Here is a 16,852-nt window from a genome sequence, read left to right as displayed (position 1 = left end):
GCTTGGGGCATCAACAAAGAGAATTAATTTGACAAATTAAGGGATGATACTACGTTTATATTCCCTTTTAGCTTCCTTAAAGTCTTCAGAAAAGCTCAACAAAAGAAGAGTTGATACTAAGAAACCAACTAACCAGGAACAAAAAATGGGGACAAATACAACTTCAAAGAAGCATATTTTTTGAAGCAAGTAAGTGTATATTTGAATTAATTTTGAAGAACATTATGACCTAGACAAAAAATTAATCGCAAAGTCCCATAGGGAACATTTTGAAATTCAAAAATTTGTTTTTATAATGTAATATAGATAGATGTATTCAAACCGAGTGTCTAACTATTAATTTTTCTTATAACAATTGTTCTATAATGAAAATAATTCTTTACACAGAATTTGCACTATTCATCTAAGTAAAATAACTTTTCAAAAATTTAAATTATAGTACCAGTTAACAAATAATTGTTATTCAATCAAAAATAAAAAATATATATTTTTTATTTGGTCATAGTGACTTGGACAATGAACATCTTTATTTTTAATTATTGATTATCATTTTTATTATGAAAATAATAGAAGGTGATGATAAGCATCATTATTTTAGTTCTAAATAACTTAGCTCTTGGCAAGTTTGGCAATCCAACTGTAACAACTGGGATTTGTCTCGATGGTCACATCTCTCCACTAATTACGTTTCAACCTTCCACGGTGCATTTTTAAAGTATTTGAGCATAGATACTTGTTTCTTGGTCCCAAAGGTTTTGGCGGGTCCATGGTAAAGGAAATAAAAGTGCTATTGAGACCTTTCTCCTATTGGCGACTGATTAAAAAGTCACGCATGCGCCCAATTCTCGTCTTCGGACTTCAATAAAAACACGACTCGAACGAGCAGGAAGGAAAACGGCGATTATCTACCGCAAATCTTCTCCCTCTCGCCGCCTGGCCGTCGGAGAACGGTGCTCTTCGGCGGTTATTCGGCCCATTCTGGCGGGAGAACGGCGGGATCCTAGGGACATAGGGTTTGCTCTATCCATTTTGCGGTGAAAGATGGAGGAGTGGCGGCGGTGGCTGGCGTCTCTGATTCCTGGCAGCAGCTCAATCCCCAGGTCCGCGCTTGCCGTCCTCCTCGTCTACTCCTTCTCTTCTCAATTCCTCCCGATCGAGCCCTACTTCGTCCCTTACATCACATCGGTCAAGAAGTTCACCAATCACCAGGTTCTTTGCTTACCACACGATTTAATCGATTTAAGACTCGTTTTCTACTGCTAGAAACTATTTTCGAATCCGAATGATTTCTTTTTTTTTTTTTTTTAATCCGTGAATTTTGAAACTTTCCAGGATTTGATAGAAATCCAGTGTGAGTTTTTCTTTTTCTGTTCTGCTAGCGATGTAAGGAAGAAATGGTTTAGGGCATCCAACTTTGACGCCTTTCCACGATTTTGATGCTCTATTATTGGTTAAAAGGCAGGATTTTGGTCTTGTTGGCAGACATTTCAAATGTTGGGACTTGGGATATGATAATATTAGACCAGGATATTGAGAGAACGCTTATGCAATACGTAGTTTAAGCATTAAGAAGATGCTTCTGATGAATTGTGGACATGAAAGCTTTAAGATGGTCCAATTTTGTTCATAGCTAAGTTTAACGGTTTCTGAAACTTGTTCCTCTTCTTGTAGTGTATTTGATGGAAACATGAGTTGCAGTCCGGGACACCAACATTTCACCCTCAAGAGGTGGTACAAAAACATATTTCATATAATGGAGTACGGTTTACTACATGGTTAGAAAACCAGCTTTATAATTGCAGCATGCATGTGCATCATGCTAACTGTTGGAAATGTAAGGTTTGGGAAGTGGATAACTGTTACTAGCTATTGAAATATGTTTGAGAAATATATGAACTTCTGCTGATGCATTGCAATAACACTGGCAAAGATGAATAAATAAACTCCTATGTACAAAACTGTGAGATACTTGCAGTTATTTCCATGGTCCAGAACAACAAAAAGACCAAGGAAAAGCTTAAAAACATTGTAGTTATGGCAAATCTGGCAAAAAATGAAGGATCTGTGGTTGTAAAGTCCTGATGTCAATGCATTACAGGTAATATATTGGGGCCAGTTACATTTCGCAAGCTTAGTTTCTGAAATTTCTGGTTAGCCAGTCCTCTTCTCATGATGGCCTTACATATTTTTTGAAGTTTTTATGGGAGAAATTATTATTATATTGGGCTGAGGTATAAAGTTATATCAAAATATTGAGATAGGCTTATTTATAGTACACAGTTTCCTTTTGCTACTTTTTTAAAGATATTTAAATTGTTTTTTTAAACCCTGGGCGTATTTTTAGAATAGAAGGTGGCTGTATTCTTTTATTACAAACTTTTGCAGCAATTTTAGATTCTTTGGTAGCATGGTTCAGCGATCCTATCTGCTGTTATCAGCAATTAAGAGCATTCACTAATGAGCACCATCAACATTGCTATTTGCACATCGTTCAGTATTTTTTAGATGCAGTAGTTTTTCTCATATAACATTTTCTTAGTTTTTTCCTTCAGTAACTTTGACTTAAATAAAAAATAAAATAAAATAAAAAACTTGGAGGAATTAATTGATGGGAAAACCCCATCAGCTTCCGGCAATTTAGTGACCATGCTAGGTTTGTAAAATTCTGTAATATATGGGATGCGAAGGGAGATGCTCCCCTGTTGATAATTATCAAAGTTTCGATCATTGTAAAGCAGTACATTTATTTTATTTGCAGGTCACAGTTGACATATTTCCGATCAGTGTCTATTCTCAACTTATATTCACATTGCTCATGGCACCTGTATGCTTGTATCTTTCACATAAGGTACTGATAATTTTAGGTAAGACCATACTATGTTGATCATGTTAAGTCTGTGTTGTTTCAATATTTTCTTTCATATGTTGAATGAAAGTACTGGTGGCGTTTATCAAGTATTTCTTATATGGATTTGCCAGTATTTCATAGCATCTAATCAACTATTTGAGTCATTATCTAATTTTTACAATACATGTTGTTTAATTATGTACGAAGAAGCAATGCATGTATGCAGCCCCTATTTGGCTTCAAGTTATAATATATATATATATATATATATATATATATATATATATATATATATATATATATATATATATATATATATATATATATATATGTATATATATGTAGCTATGTATGTATGTATGTATGTATGTATCATTATGGTAGTGAGATAATTATGAAACTTTTGATGCAGTGGCACTCAGATTTGTTCATTATAAATTTACATTTGGGATAGAAGTAAAAAAGGATAGTGCAATGCATGAGGCTCCCGCCATTGTGGGGTCTGAGTTCGTGTTAGGTTCCAAAATAGGCTTCATAACAAAATTTTCATCCTAAAACTGACATGTTTAATAAGTGGGTTAAACCTAAATAAGATGTTTATTAAATAGGTGAAGCAACTTGTCACTTGTTAAATGTTTAATGAACAGGTTAGTTTGGTTCATGTCCAAGATGACATGATAACCCATTAAGCTAACTCAAGACAATTAGACCTGATCTGACATGGTGAACCTAACACTGGCTCCATTAACTGATTAATTGTTGTTATTTGTTACTACTTTGTAATTTTACATGTTCTTATCATATTCATCTGTACGATAAATTGGTCCTGTTTAAAACTAACACTATAGTGCATTATGGACTTCTTGGTTATTTTAGATCCTTCATTACCAAGCAATGATCTCTAATAATTGATGATGTACGAGTCTTTGATAAAGCAAAAAATGATGCAATTTGACAAAAAGAGTTGCAATTTTTAACACACTGAGCTTGGTTTCCTATAAATGGAAATATAATCAAGGATTGAAGTTTTGGCAAGGTGGGCGTTGTGTCATCCCATTCGTTGAGGCTACAGCACCTAAGATGGGTGCAGGACCCCAGAATGCACTTTTGTCTCCTATCTTGGCTATCGCACTTTCATCCTAGCCAGGTTGCATGCCCATATAGCTGTCTGGGTCAGGACATGCCTTTATCTGAGATCGAGGTCACAAGAGGGGCTTCAGTCGGGTGTGGGGAGGGCGGGAGGAGTAAGGCTTCGGTTCGACCCCCTCTCCTGTTCTTTTTCTTTCTTTTTTTTTTTCCAATGATGCTTCAGCTTTGACTCAACCCCCTCGTTGTCGAAAGCGACTAGGGAGGAAGACCCTACCTCCCTTCTTCTTCTTCTTTTCCAACAATGCTTCGGCTTAGCCTATCGTCATCGAGAAGGAGAGAGGAAGCCTCAGTTCAACACCACCATCGTTTCTTCTTCTTCTTCTTTTTCTTTGTCCTGATGAGCATGCGCTTAGCCAATAGAGTGGATGCTAACCAAATTCAATCTTTGCTCCTAACGCGAGAGAGAGAGAGAGAGAGAGAGAGAGAGTTCCACATTTTTTTCTTTTATTAATTTCCCCTCCCCTCCATCTCTCTCTCACCTTTTCCCCTCCCCTCCCCTCCCCTAGTCTCTCTCTCTCTCTTTCTCCTGCTCCCGCTCTCGTTAATTATTATAGTATTTGCCTACCATTCCAATCCCCTTTTTGGTTTTGTTATTAATTTCCCTTGCCCCCTCTCCCTTTTCCCCTCCCCTCTCTCTCTTTAATTAGTGTGGTCTCTTTAATTAGCATGGTACTTGCCTGCCACTCTCATTTGTTTTGAGAGTTGAGACCATTTCAATGGGCAATGATTGACATAAGTCCCACCTTTTTCTGAAGCACAAGCATCATTTGGTTGCCTTGCTCCATAGGGAAATTCCTAGTGTCAAGGAAAGACATAACAAAGTCAGGAGATGCATTGTGGACTTTGGTCTCACAAGTTTTCCTTTGAGTCATTATATTCCTTTGAGTCATTATATTCCTTTGAGTCATTATAAGATGGGCCAATGCTTATAACATCTCAATGGAAGACATGTGGGACCAAACTCCATCATGTATCCCTTGACTATTATTTCTTTCCTCAACACTAGGAATTTCACTGTGGAGCCGAGAGACCAAATAATGCTCATGCTTCAAAAAAGGGTGGGATTTATCTCAATCACCGTGCATTGAAATGGTCTTAACTCTCAAAAGAAGCGAGAGTGGCAGACGAGTACCACACTAATCAAAGAGAGGAGGGAGGGAAAAAAAGAGAGAGAGGGGAAGGAAAATTAATAAAAAAAACTAAAAAGGGGAGTGGAATGGCTTGCAAATACTATACTAGTTAGAGAGGGAGGGGGGGAGGGGGAGGGAAGGGAAATTAACAAAGAACTAAAAAAATTGTGGATCTCTCTCTCTCTCTCTCTCTTTTCTATCAAGAGCTAGGATAGAAGTTGGTGAGCATCAACTTTAAAGGCTGATAGCGTGATCCGTTGAGCATGTGCTCATTGGGGAAAAGAAAAAAGAAGAAGGGGGTGGGGCTGAATGGAGGATTCCTACCTGGTGATTGATGGGTTGAGCTGAAGCATTGTTGGAAAAGAGAAGAAGAAGAAGAAAAGGTGTGGCTAAACCGAGCGTTCTTCCATCCTCCCTCCTAGCGATGAGGGGTGGAACCGAAGCCGAAGCATCATCAGAGAAAGAAGAAGGAGAAGAAGAGGTGGGGCTGAACCGAAGCCTTCCTCGTCCCTTCTCGCGACTGACTAAAGCCCCTCCTACGATCTCAACCTTGAATGAATAAGTGCCCTGACCGAAATGGCTGTATGGGTGCATGTCCTGGTTGGGATGCATTTCGGGGTCCTGCACCCATCCTAGGTGTCATAATCTCACTAGAATGGGACTATACAGCTCCTATCCAACCGAGACTTCAGTCCTTGGTTAAATGGGTTGTTGTTGGGTGATTTTTAGGTTCTTATCATGGTCATATCTATGTGAATGGTTGGCAGGTCAAGTTGCTAAACCCACACCTAGCCCTGTGACAAAAATCTTAATAAGGTCAACTATATGGTGAATTCAACTATTTTCAATCTAAACCCACTAACTTCATGTCTGGTTGACTCAGTTTTGAATCATCATGGTGGGTTAGGGGCAATGTTGCTAGCCTTGATCTTGATACAGTACTTGAAAGGGGAATGAGCGGTGCTGGTTAGTAGTCTGAGTTTAGTCATGTGAAATACCCCTTGTTATGATAATATCAAAACACCACATAAATGGCTGGAGATATTTTTCATCAGCCGTAGTTGATCATTAGTATCTTTGTTATTCTTTGGAGCTTGTAAATATGATGCTGGACCAGCTGGTTCCCTTCCCTGAAACACAGATTTTTCATTATATTTTCTATGTCTGAGTGTCAGATTTTTAACTTATACACCAGCTTGATCAAACCTTTTTTCCTCATAAAATGTTTCTAACTAGGAATTTTACTATTTTAGGGGCTTTTGGACTACTTATTACTTACCTGATTGTTTGGATTGGGCAGTCACTTCTGGCAATGCAAATTATGCAGGTAATTCTGCTCATGCTAACTTTTTTTTCCTAATATGCAATAAGTTTTTTCATTTTTAAATATAGAAAACAGGTATTTTCTTAGTCAGAGAACAATTTGCTACAAAAATATGGTTACTGAAACTGAGATCAAGGCAGTATAACTTTGTTCCAGCAGGTCCGCTTGGCCTCCTCAATGTTCTTAAAGATAAGTATATTGACTTCTTAGAGTCCAACCCATGTTGTTCACCTGACAAGTATGTTTGCTTGCAACTCAGACAATTTCTTTAGGTCTCCTTACTGAACATAATCAACTAAAATACAGATATAACTCAAAAATAACTGGATCTGTTGAATTTCTTGATCTGATGTTGACCACATGTGGTTGAACTGGAACAGAACATTGGCGAAGTCTTAAGGTGCCTAGATTGTGAACTCCTTGGTACTGTGATACTGATCTTCATACCTTGCCAAGCACTTGTAACTGCTATATCTGGATAGCAGGTGGTGCAGTCATTGTTCTTATTTTTCTCTCTGTTGTGTCCCCTTCTTTGCCCTAGCCATAGTCATGGTAATTCTAGATCTGACCCTCTATTTGTGCTTTAAGGCCAGAGATAGCCTGGCCTTAGAAGATCTTCTCTCTTGCTACATCTTGAGTTTTGACAAGTCCTCCTTCCTCAATTTCCTAACCATGAGCATCTGGGTCACCAATGCTTATCATGCTTACATTACTTTAACCAGCATATTAGCTTTACCTCTAAGCATGAAGATATTGGTGACTGTCATGCTTGTGATTTCCATGACCATCATTCAACAGGAGCTTTGTCTGGGGTTTCCTACACTTTTGTTTCATCATCTTTGAAAAAATATTCAGTTCTTTGCTTGATTACCTTGTTCTCCTGCAACCATATAATTGTCTCTTTCAAAAGTTTTCACAGTTTGGCAATATGGAACCACTTGTGGCACCCATAGAACACTTCGCTTTGGCCATTTTCATTACCTAGAATGCATGGACTTGAGTGATATGAGTTAAAATATATGGTGGCATCACATGAGGCTAGTTGAAGAATCCCATTAATTCTGAGCCAAGAGAACATGAGACATAAACAAGTTAAAGGTGATGAAGCAGTCAAGATAGATTGGATTGAGAATGAAGAAGTTCAAGTTAGGCCAAAGATGACATGTTATTTGATAGGGTCCATAGGGAGGTAAATGCTGTGAAAGGGGATAGAGGGAATGATAAGGGAGTGTATGAATAAAGAGAAGATAGGATAGGATCTAGATGCTCTCTTAGCAACTGTATTAATTGAACTAAAGCAGCAAAGTGTTGAAATGCTGCATTATGCTATTATGGTAACCAACTAGGCAAAGCATGATATGTACAATCAGAGCAATTTATCCATTCATGCCCCCCATATTTTATGAGTATAATATCTATACAAGTGTAACATAAAATACAATAAATTGGTGTCTTTAACACTAGCAAGGCATAATCATTAAAGTTGTGGAATTATCTTAGGAATTATCCCGAAGTATACACTTAGATATCTCAATACATCTCATGCAATATACTATCATGCTATATCCAGATCATGGTTCACCGAACCATCCCAATCGCTCATTTTGAGGTGTATGAACCAGCACATCCTTTCCTCTTTAATTTTTTCCTGGTCCCAACCCTAGTCACACACAATCTCTCCTCTCCTTTCTCTCTCATTCTTAATCCGATCTTGATGCTATCGCCGCCTACCCTGTCGATAATCTCAATCCTCAATGAACCGTCGTTCATTCTATCTCCACTCCTCTTGTCTTGCAGCTCCATGCCTCCACCACATATTCAGCCTATGCGATCTCAACAGTAATGACAATGGCAATGACTAGGCCTTGACCATCTCGGCCTCATACCTCCTTTTCTCCTCCCGCTCCCTTGCTGAGTTCTCAATTGAGAGAAGAACTAGAAGAAGAAGAATAGAAGAGGTTTTTGGGTGTATCAGTGCTCAACCTGCATGATCGAGTATACTCTGTCAATATTGTATCCTACTAGTACTGTGCCGATGAGGGTACCTGGTTGACATGGGTCCTGATGCTGGTGTGGCTAATCTTGATCCAAATATCTGATGTTTAACTATAATGAGCACTTCAGTTAGGTATTCTCCAAGCAAGTTAGCTCCATGAAGTATTTGTTCACATAAATTGTGCAATTTATGATTAATGAAATAATTTTACAATCTACTAATTGTTTTCAATTTCTTTCTTCCCAGATTACATATGGTTTTGGAGCATCAACACGGTTGGTGTTCTCCTCATATATATTTCTTCTTGTTTCTGAAGAAGAATATCAGACCATGGTACAGTTGTTTACATTTTTTGAGCTTTGTTAGCTATCAGCTATTCTACATATCTATGCTAGGAAAAGAAATTATCTGATAAAGTATTGATGTGTTGTTGGAGACTGCATCAGATTGCCCCTTATGTTAAGTCAATTTACGCTATATAAACTAAATAGATGATCTTTCGTTCTGAATTTGCATTTTTTGTCATCATCACTGTGCTGTAACTTATTTTCAAGCTAATTTGTCATCCTCAAGCCAATCCAGAATTATTAGTGTAGGGTACTTATTGCTAAAGATGCATAGACATTTTCCCTGACTTGTATGTAAATCTAGTATGATCTAGCTGAGGTAATTATTTATACGAACGTTGTTATTTTCTCATGGTATCTTTAAATCATATTGTCCATAACTCCATATATGTTTCTCAATTGGGAGGGATCGACTTGTTATGCATAGAAAGCAAAGGGAATGATCGTGGATGGAGAGCAGAGGCATGGATGGAGGTGATCTTCATATTTTTTTTAGTTGAGTTACATCTTGATTCTAAAGTGGATTGCAAATCAACCTTAAACTTTGTTAAACGTTCTTTTCATAACTCCTTAGCAAATTTGGATGGCAAATATGTATCCAACTGATCTTGGTGAACTGGGGATTGAAGAATGCCACATGGTTCGCCTTTTAATTTCAGGCCTATGTGTCATGACCATAGAGAAGGCACACATTTCAGCAGTTAAGGTGATATCAAAGTTTGCATGAGACCAATTCCATGGTCCATTGATAGTGGAAATTAGACTCAAGAATTGTAAGGATTTTGGTTTTGGAGCAGGGGTTAAAATCTCATGGGTACTGGGGAGCTGGTATGGTATCTGCCAGAATTGGGTGACCCACGTCTCTGTTACACCATGTGGCAGTATGATGTATCAAGGCATACTGCTCCTACACCACCACCATATTGAGAATTGTATTATATCAGCTGACAATAGGTGCAGCCAAGGTTTTAAACACCACGAGACAGGTTTGTCCTGGATTTTCCATGGAAGTGGATGCCTTATGTACCAACACTCATGATGGTTGATGTCCTGTCCTACCCTGGTTCGTTTCCCAATGCATCCTGTCCTGGCACTCGAGACAGTGGAACACTGTACACTCACTGGTATTTAAAACCTTGGGTACAACACCAATGCTTGAGATTCTAGTCCTTGTTTTGGAGAAAGGTGAACATTGAAATCCTTGTTCGTGAGGAGATTGGAGGATCAGGGTCATCCTTTCTCATCTTTTTGGCAGGACATAAGATAACTCGGAGAGTTATGAAAGCTGTGTTTTTGAAAGATGAGCTCAATTTTGTTAACCATTCCTTCCCCTGTTGCTGCATGGGATAGCATCGCTCTTTGATGTCTGTTTTTCATTCCATAGCTAGAAAAGATGATCATGTTCACTTGGCATGTGCTTATATAGGTCTCTACAAGTTATCTCTGAGAGTTGTAAAAGCTGTGAGCTCAATTTTGTTAACAATTCCTTTCCTGATGCTGCATGAGGTAGCATGTCTTATTGATGTCTGTTTTTAATTCCATAGCTATAAAAGACGATCATGTTCCCTTGACATGTACTTAAATAGGTCTCTACAAGATAAATCCGAGAGTTGTGAAAGCTGTGTTTTTGAAAGATGAACTCGATTTTTTTAACAAATTCCTTCCCCTGATGCTGCATGGGATAGCATCTCATTGATGTCTGTTTTTATTCCATAGATAGAAAAGATGATCTTGTTCCCTTGGCATGTACTTATATAGGTCTCTATGTCATGCAAGAAATTTTGAATATTGTTTTCCTAGGTTGGTGTTGGTTAATATGTGCATTTGCCTCTTGAAAGCTGATATTTAGTTTCAGATTTGTTGAAAATTAGTCTATGGGATTGATCTAGGGCTGTACATGCTTTATGTAAACCTTGAGCAAAATCTTTGATGTTGATGAGGATAAATCTGTATCCAGCGAGTTGGAAAAAGGAAACATGGAAAAGGAATGCTAATTTAAGTATTAAATGAGGATCCTCAAAATGATTGGTGAGTCAGCCAAGTGGGAATGACAAGCATGATGCACTCTTCCATATCGAGCGAAGCTTCTTTTATTATTGAATTTCCACACTCCCTGTTTTCAAATCTATGCGCTTCCAAGAGTAGAAGTACTTACTGCCCTGGTAAGCATGAGGGTTGCTTCAGCAATGTTGATCAATATAGCACGTTCTGGTTGTTTTTTGTTTCTGCACTCTTCTCATAATCTGACATGAGACTGCATATTTTGTATCACGGATGTATTCTCTGATATGCATGAATCTTGTTCATCAGCAGCTGACTGCACTCTCTTATTTCTTTTGCAGACTAGTTTAACTACAACAATCTCACTTTTGTCCTTTATGTTGTCTTCTGAATTGGGTATGTAAGACTGTTTGTTAAATAAATATGTTAAGAAACTTTGATGCACATTTATTCTTGATGATCTAAGATTACATTTTTTTTTTTTTCTTTTGTGCTGTCAGGCCAGTTGCTAGCTCTTCAAGAAGCTCCTTATGATATATTCTTTGTTATTTCTCTAATTGCTGTACGTATAGTGTGGTTGACCATGTTCCATATGGTTCCAATAATTAACTTTGAGCACCCAAAGACTGGCTTTTGTCTTTCTTTTTACCCTAATATATGTTATTTTTCGTCATGTATGTAGCTAGGTATATGTTGTTCCATGACATTTATATTGCCCAAAGACCATTCTCTGAGCTCTTTATCTTCTTTGACAAATAGTTGGGACCAAAGCAAGGTGAGTGTTTTTGTTGAATTGACATAATTATAATATTCATTCCTTCAAATTAGTGATGGCCAGTCTCATACACCATCAGCTTGAAATAAATTAGTCAGCAACATATTCTCTGACGTTGCCTGGTATCTTTTTGTTCAGATTACCTTGTAGCTTGATTTTTCTGCATAATTATGTGTTAGTTCTAGAGGCATGGACTGCAATTTAGTGTAAATTAATCCATCTAAAGTTCTTTGAATGATATGAGTTTGATGGTAATGGGGGGCACCAGCTTGTTGTAAGAATTAGGAAAAAAGGGCAGCCCAATGCGCGAGGCTCCCACTATCATGGGGTCTGGGGAGGGTCAGATTTATGCAGCTTTACCCCTGCATGCAATGAGGTAGTTTCTGTGTTTCCATCCCATGACCTCGAGGTCACGATGGAGCAATCTTACCATTGCTCCAAGGCCCACCATCTAGCTTGTTGTAGGAATTAGGAAGTTAAACCAAATCTTATTTATTAGCAACTTGAGCTCATACAGGTTGATTGACAAATGAAAGGTTGTATACTTCTATCTCGGTGGTTGAAAGATTTAGCTTTATTATTCATGGTCTGTACAAAAACAAACAGTCTACCTCACTTAATATTTTTAAAAAAGGCAATCGTTGTTATTGTTATGCAACATTATTGGCAATTGACTTTGTGATTGACTTGTGTAAGTTGTTAACTGCATAATACCACATTTTTCCACAATAATATGTTCATGGTAGCGTATCTGACTTTCCAAAGATCATTTCAACAACATGTTCTTTTGAACACCTCTTTCGTTTAACAAAAATGAGAGTGAAACATGAGCATTAATGATGAACTACTGTTTGACATATAGTGTGATATGAATATGAAGAATACAAAATGAACATGGAAACAACTCCTTTTTGCTGTATAATCATGGCCTATATCTTTAATTGACCATAGCCTAGAATTGGCATTCATCCAATTCTTTTACTTATCAACATGTCAATCTATAAAGGTCAAAGCATAACTGCCTAAAGAAAATAATGCTTATTGGAATGTTGAATGGTCCATTATCAGTACTTTAATAAAACTCATTGCATAAATGGTCAAAGGATTAAGCAATCCAGGATGAGGGACCACCAAATCTGTTGGCAGCAATCATCCCTGCCTGACTTAAGCTCAGAGGATTTTCAATGTACGGGACTATTGTCTATAAGAACATGTTGTTTGGTTACTTAGAAGTCAATAGATTGGTGAATGAACATGTCGAATTCACCATTGAAGCTCAGAAATACTTTATGAAGTTATACTTAGTTGCTGTGTTGATTTTTAAATAAATAACCAAAAAAAGATCATTTTATCACTGATATTGTGAAAACCAAGTAACTTTTCTCTTAATCAGCCATCTCCATTATTGTTGAAAACTACATTAGCATTTAGTAATAATTTTTCATTGTACTGGCATGTGACCAATTTTGCATCCTTATCTAAATAGCAGAACTGTTGAATTTAACCATACTATTTGCAAACTGATGTGGAAAGTGGTGCTTTGAACTTGTTAGCAGGGATGGACTTCTGTGTTGAAGGAAACATGGCATGGTCGAAGTTTACAGATTTTCTCTTTGTGGTTAGTCTTGTTCGCATATTAGTCTGTATTGTAGCACACTATTTATGTGTTAGCATTACCTTACTTTCAGCCCGAGAGATTTTCTATTCAATCCAAAGCAAGGTTTTACGTCCCAACCGGATGGGAGGTGTGCCAGCCATCCCATCCCGTTCCTATGAGAAAATAGGATTGGGACAAGTTTGGACTTTGAAATCCATCCACATAGCGAGAAAAAAAGAAAGAGGAAGGAATGAAAGATGGAGAAATTGAATAAGTGAAAGAGAAGGAGAAAAATAAATAAAAAAAGAAAAAAAGGGAGAAGAGAAAGAAAGAAAAAGAAAAGAAAAGAAAGAAAGGTAAAAGAAAAGAAAGAAAAAAAGGAAAGAAAGATAGGAAAAAAAGAAGACTGTCGAAACGAGATAGGACAGCAGGGCATCCCCTTCCATGGAGAAATTAGGATATATTCGTCTGACGGGATTTAAAATCTTGCTTCAGAGTGCAGTGTTTTGGGTCTCAACATTTCTAACATTAAAACATAGTATCACAATCTTTTTTTCCCCTTTTTTTTACTTTTGACTGTGAAGCAATTACGATTTGCTATTTTCTAAAAAATGATTAAGAAACCAAAATTGTGCCTTAAATATTATTGCAATTGAAAGTTAGACAGAACCATGACATACATGCAATTGCGAATTATAGTTTGTTACAGTTTATCCCTCTCAGAAGCTAGAATCTGGTTATTTCTTTTCTTTTTGTAAAAGTTAATATGGATGAATTGTAATGACAAAGGATCAGGAAAAGAGTGGCGGCCACTATAACCTTGACAGGAAAAAGTGACAAAGAAAAATCAATTATGGTGATGTCAAATGGTCCATTTAAAACCTGTTAATAAATTCGAGCATTCATTTGACCTGATGCTCGATGCATATCTATGGTTTCATTTGATAATTTTCAGTTGTACAACCTGTAGCCCATTTTTTCGAATTGTTTAATGCCTACCTTCCTGTTGAAAAGAATGTTGATCTATCAGGTCCAACTAGTCTTACACTTGTTAACATATTTTAGTAATAGAGCAGTAAAATCGTTGATACATGTGCAAATGTTTTTTGCAGGTGGGCTGTTGCATTTGCTGGTATTTCCTTAGTACAGAACTATGGAACAAACCTCTTTGAAGCTGTTGACCCAAAATCAAAACTTAATGGGCACATTCTAGCAGCATCTGAGTTAGCAGCAAGCCTTGGGTCTTATTGTGCCATTTATATTGAAAAGTTTGCGAGTAAATCGTGCCTGTCAATCTACATGGTTGGTTCAGCATTGATGGGCATTCTCTGTGTTTGCATGGGATTTTCTTCAAAGATTTGGGTCGCATATTGTTTGTACGTAATAATCTGTGGGATCTATCAGACTCTTGCTTGCCTTGTCAGCGTGCGGTGTGGCCATCTAATATCAAATGGACAATATATCCTCCTGTTCTCCATCAACAGTTTTGCTGGGCTTCTGGTCGAGACATTACTTCAGGCAGCTATTGTAAGTATACATTTTGATAGCCTTTAAGATAATGAGTTTTGATTTGCGTCATGAGATTGCTCCAAAATGATAAATCTTGAGTTCGTCACACTAGATATAACCTGCATGAAAAATAAATGCAGGCTGTGATCCATCATCCAATTGGTGCAAAAATTTGTTGCAGAGCCACCTAGGAATCATTTCACTAGGAACTTCCTATTTTTACCAGGATGGCACTTTTCGTTTTTCATTAAATGTGGACAGTGGCAAACTTCTCTTCCATTTTTTAATGTTATTTTCAAATTTTTAGCTAGCTAGCTAACTAGACTACGTGTGCTGCTCATTTAACTTTGACTATGGATGATGATGGGCTGGGCATTGGGAGACTAGAGATGATCCCAAGCCCAGGCTCAACCTGACTTATCTAGGGAAGCCCCTGGCCTTGGCCTGTACTTAATACCTAGGAAGCCCATCCTGGGCTGAAGCATTGAAACCAAGGCCATAGTAAGTGAAGGTGGGCTCTGGTTGAGCACGTTCAGGTGGCAAAACAGTGATCAGGACAGTGTGGTAGTGGAGGCAGCAAAGAGCAAGGGTGAGACCAGAGGGGTGGAGAAGGCTGGGAGAGCAGGAGCGGGCAGGAGAGGGGTGAAGGAAGAGGAAGAAGAGGGGTGTTGAAGGTGGAACAGAGAATGAGAAGAGAGGGTGGAATTGGATTAGGGGAATGAGGAGAAGATGTAGTAAGCAGGTAGCCTTTGGTGAGATGGAGGTTGCAAGCAACGGCCAATGGGTGAAATGGCAGAAAGCAGAGAGGAGGATAGGAGAGTGTCTGGTGGATTAGGGTTGCAGCAAGCCAAGTAAGGTGTTTTTCTTCCCTCTAATCTGGGCCATTCATCTTAAAATGAACGGATGGTCCATATTGTCTAATTATATAAATTCATATCCGTGTTTAGATAAATATGTATTATTAGACTTGGGATTGAGCACTCAAAGCTTGGTCAAGATCAGCCAATACTAAAATTTGTGGCCTTGTATATGGGGCCTAGCCCACATGTAAAGCCCCTTGTTTTCCTGATCTAGGCCCAGCTTGACAAGCTACAGGCCAGAAAGGCCCATTGGAACCCTGTTATTGTCAAATTTTTTTGATCAGTTTACCTTGTCTCTTAAAATCAGGGTATGTGGCAGAATTTTAGTGGGTGTGCAATTATAGCCTACATCCAACTCACCAGGGAGGTTGGTTTTTGAATGGGAACTTAGATGCTCTCTTTTGGCCTATTAATCTGCCTTGTTCCAACTTGTATGACTTTTCGCAACTTGGGTTGTGGAGGATCAATTGTCTTAGGAAATCATTATGTCAAGGATTTACTTAGAACTATTACTAAAATATCCTTTTGAAACATGATGGTCCTTTTTACATGTATAAGCAATCAATAAATGGATTTGTATATCAGAAATTAATGGCATATTTTCTGAACTTCATATGTACCCATTTTCTTCGTGTTAACTGACTCAAACATTGGATTGATACAGGAGATTTCTGGATTATCAATATTTTCTCAATTCATATCCTTTTCTGGATTCTTCTTTTTGGCAACAGCTATTTGTGTTGGGCTTTGCTTCGTTGATAGCAGCAGAACTTCATATTTGGTGTTAGAAACTGAACCTGAACATCTTATTTCTGATAGCACTTAATGCATGCTTTGCACACTTCTTGGCAGCCACATTAGCAGAGATGGCAACCCATTTGGGTAGTTCACTTTCTCTGAGTAGAGAAAAAAGGATAGTGTGAGTTATATCATCCAGAAGATGTGATTGATTCATTTAAATTATGAAGCCTCTCCATTCAATGCAATGCAGATACAGGACAAGGACTCAATTTTCATTCAAAGTGATAGGTACCGTAGGAAAGCAAAACAATGAATTTGTTTGCTTAGACAGCTGGGTGTATATGAAGGAACCAGATTCAGGATGCTCTGATAACAGATTATATTTGTACATGACTGAAAATTTTCAATCATGTTAAGCTTTCTGAAATAATTATGCAATGATTGCAGTTTATTGTTTGTCCACCCTTTTGAGTCATCGTTCTTTATATGTCAACTTTTCTCTTGCAAGGCGATGAACACTTTATGTAAATTCAAGGCCTGTTCCAATAGTAATGTGGCAGTGAATCTGGAGGAAT

General features: G+C 37.8%; 1 protein-coding gene across 6 annotated transcripts; it reads left to right on the top strand.

Annotated features, from left to right (window-relative positions):
• The first annotated feature begins 802 nt into the window (after positions 1-802).
• On the top strand, positions 803-16,739 carry LOC105032040 (uncharacterized). 6 transcript variants are annotated; one of them, XM_073259656.1, is made up of 11 exons: positions 803-1,100; positions 1,672-1,728; positions 2,759-2,864; positions 6,381-6,454; positions 8,694-8,780; positions 11,137-11,191; positions 11,296-11,357; positions 11,478-11,570; positions 13,124-13,188; positions 14,280-14,694; positions 16,201-16,739. In XM_073259656.1, exons 3-11 carry the CDS (start codon positions 2,816-2,818, stop codon positions 16,360-16,362), a joined length of 1,062 nt encoding a protein of 353 aa, XP_073115757.1. In that variant the 5' UTR covers positions 803-1,100; positions 1,672-1,728; positions 2,759-2,815; the 3' UTR covers positions 16,363-16,739. The 6 variants fall into 6 exon arrangements, with proteins under 6 accessions (XP_073115757.1, XP_019701711.1, XP_010904677.1 ...); XM_010906380.4 differs by having other exon boundaries at positions 1,049-1,209; XM_019846152.3 differs by lacking the exon at positions 1,672-1,728.
• The last annotated feature ends 113 nt before the right edge of the window (positions 16,740-16,852 follow it).

The sequence above is a fragment of the Elaeis guineensis genome, chromosome 6 (genome assembly GCF_000442705.2).
Source record: "Elaeis guineensis isolate ETL-2024a chromosome 6, EG11, whole genome shotgun sequence".
Lineage (NCBI taxonomy): Eukaryota > Viridiplantae > Streptophyta > Magnoliopsida > Arecales > Arecaceae > Elaeis > Elaeis guineensis.
Note: the sequence above shows the minus strand (reverse complement) of the source record. Positions and strands in the feature narration are given on the sequence as shown.

What these genes read in the sequence shown, in the direction of transcription:
- LOC105032040 (XM_010906375.4), top strand. Translation starts at nt 1,042, where the DNA reads ATGGAGGAGTGGCGGCGGTGGCTGGCGTCTCTGATTCCTGGCAGCAGC. An exon ending in AGAAGTTCACCAATCACCAG is followed by an intron (nt 1,210 to 2,758) that starts GTTCTTTGCTTA and finishes TTTTATTTGCAG; the next exon opens with GTCACAGTTGACATATTTCC. An exon ending in TTACAGATTTTCTCTTTGTG is followed by an intron (nt 13,189 to 14,279) that starts GTTAGTCTTGTT and finishes TGTTTTTTGCAG; the next exon opens with GTGGGCTGTTGCATTTGCTG.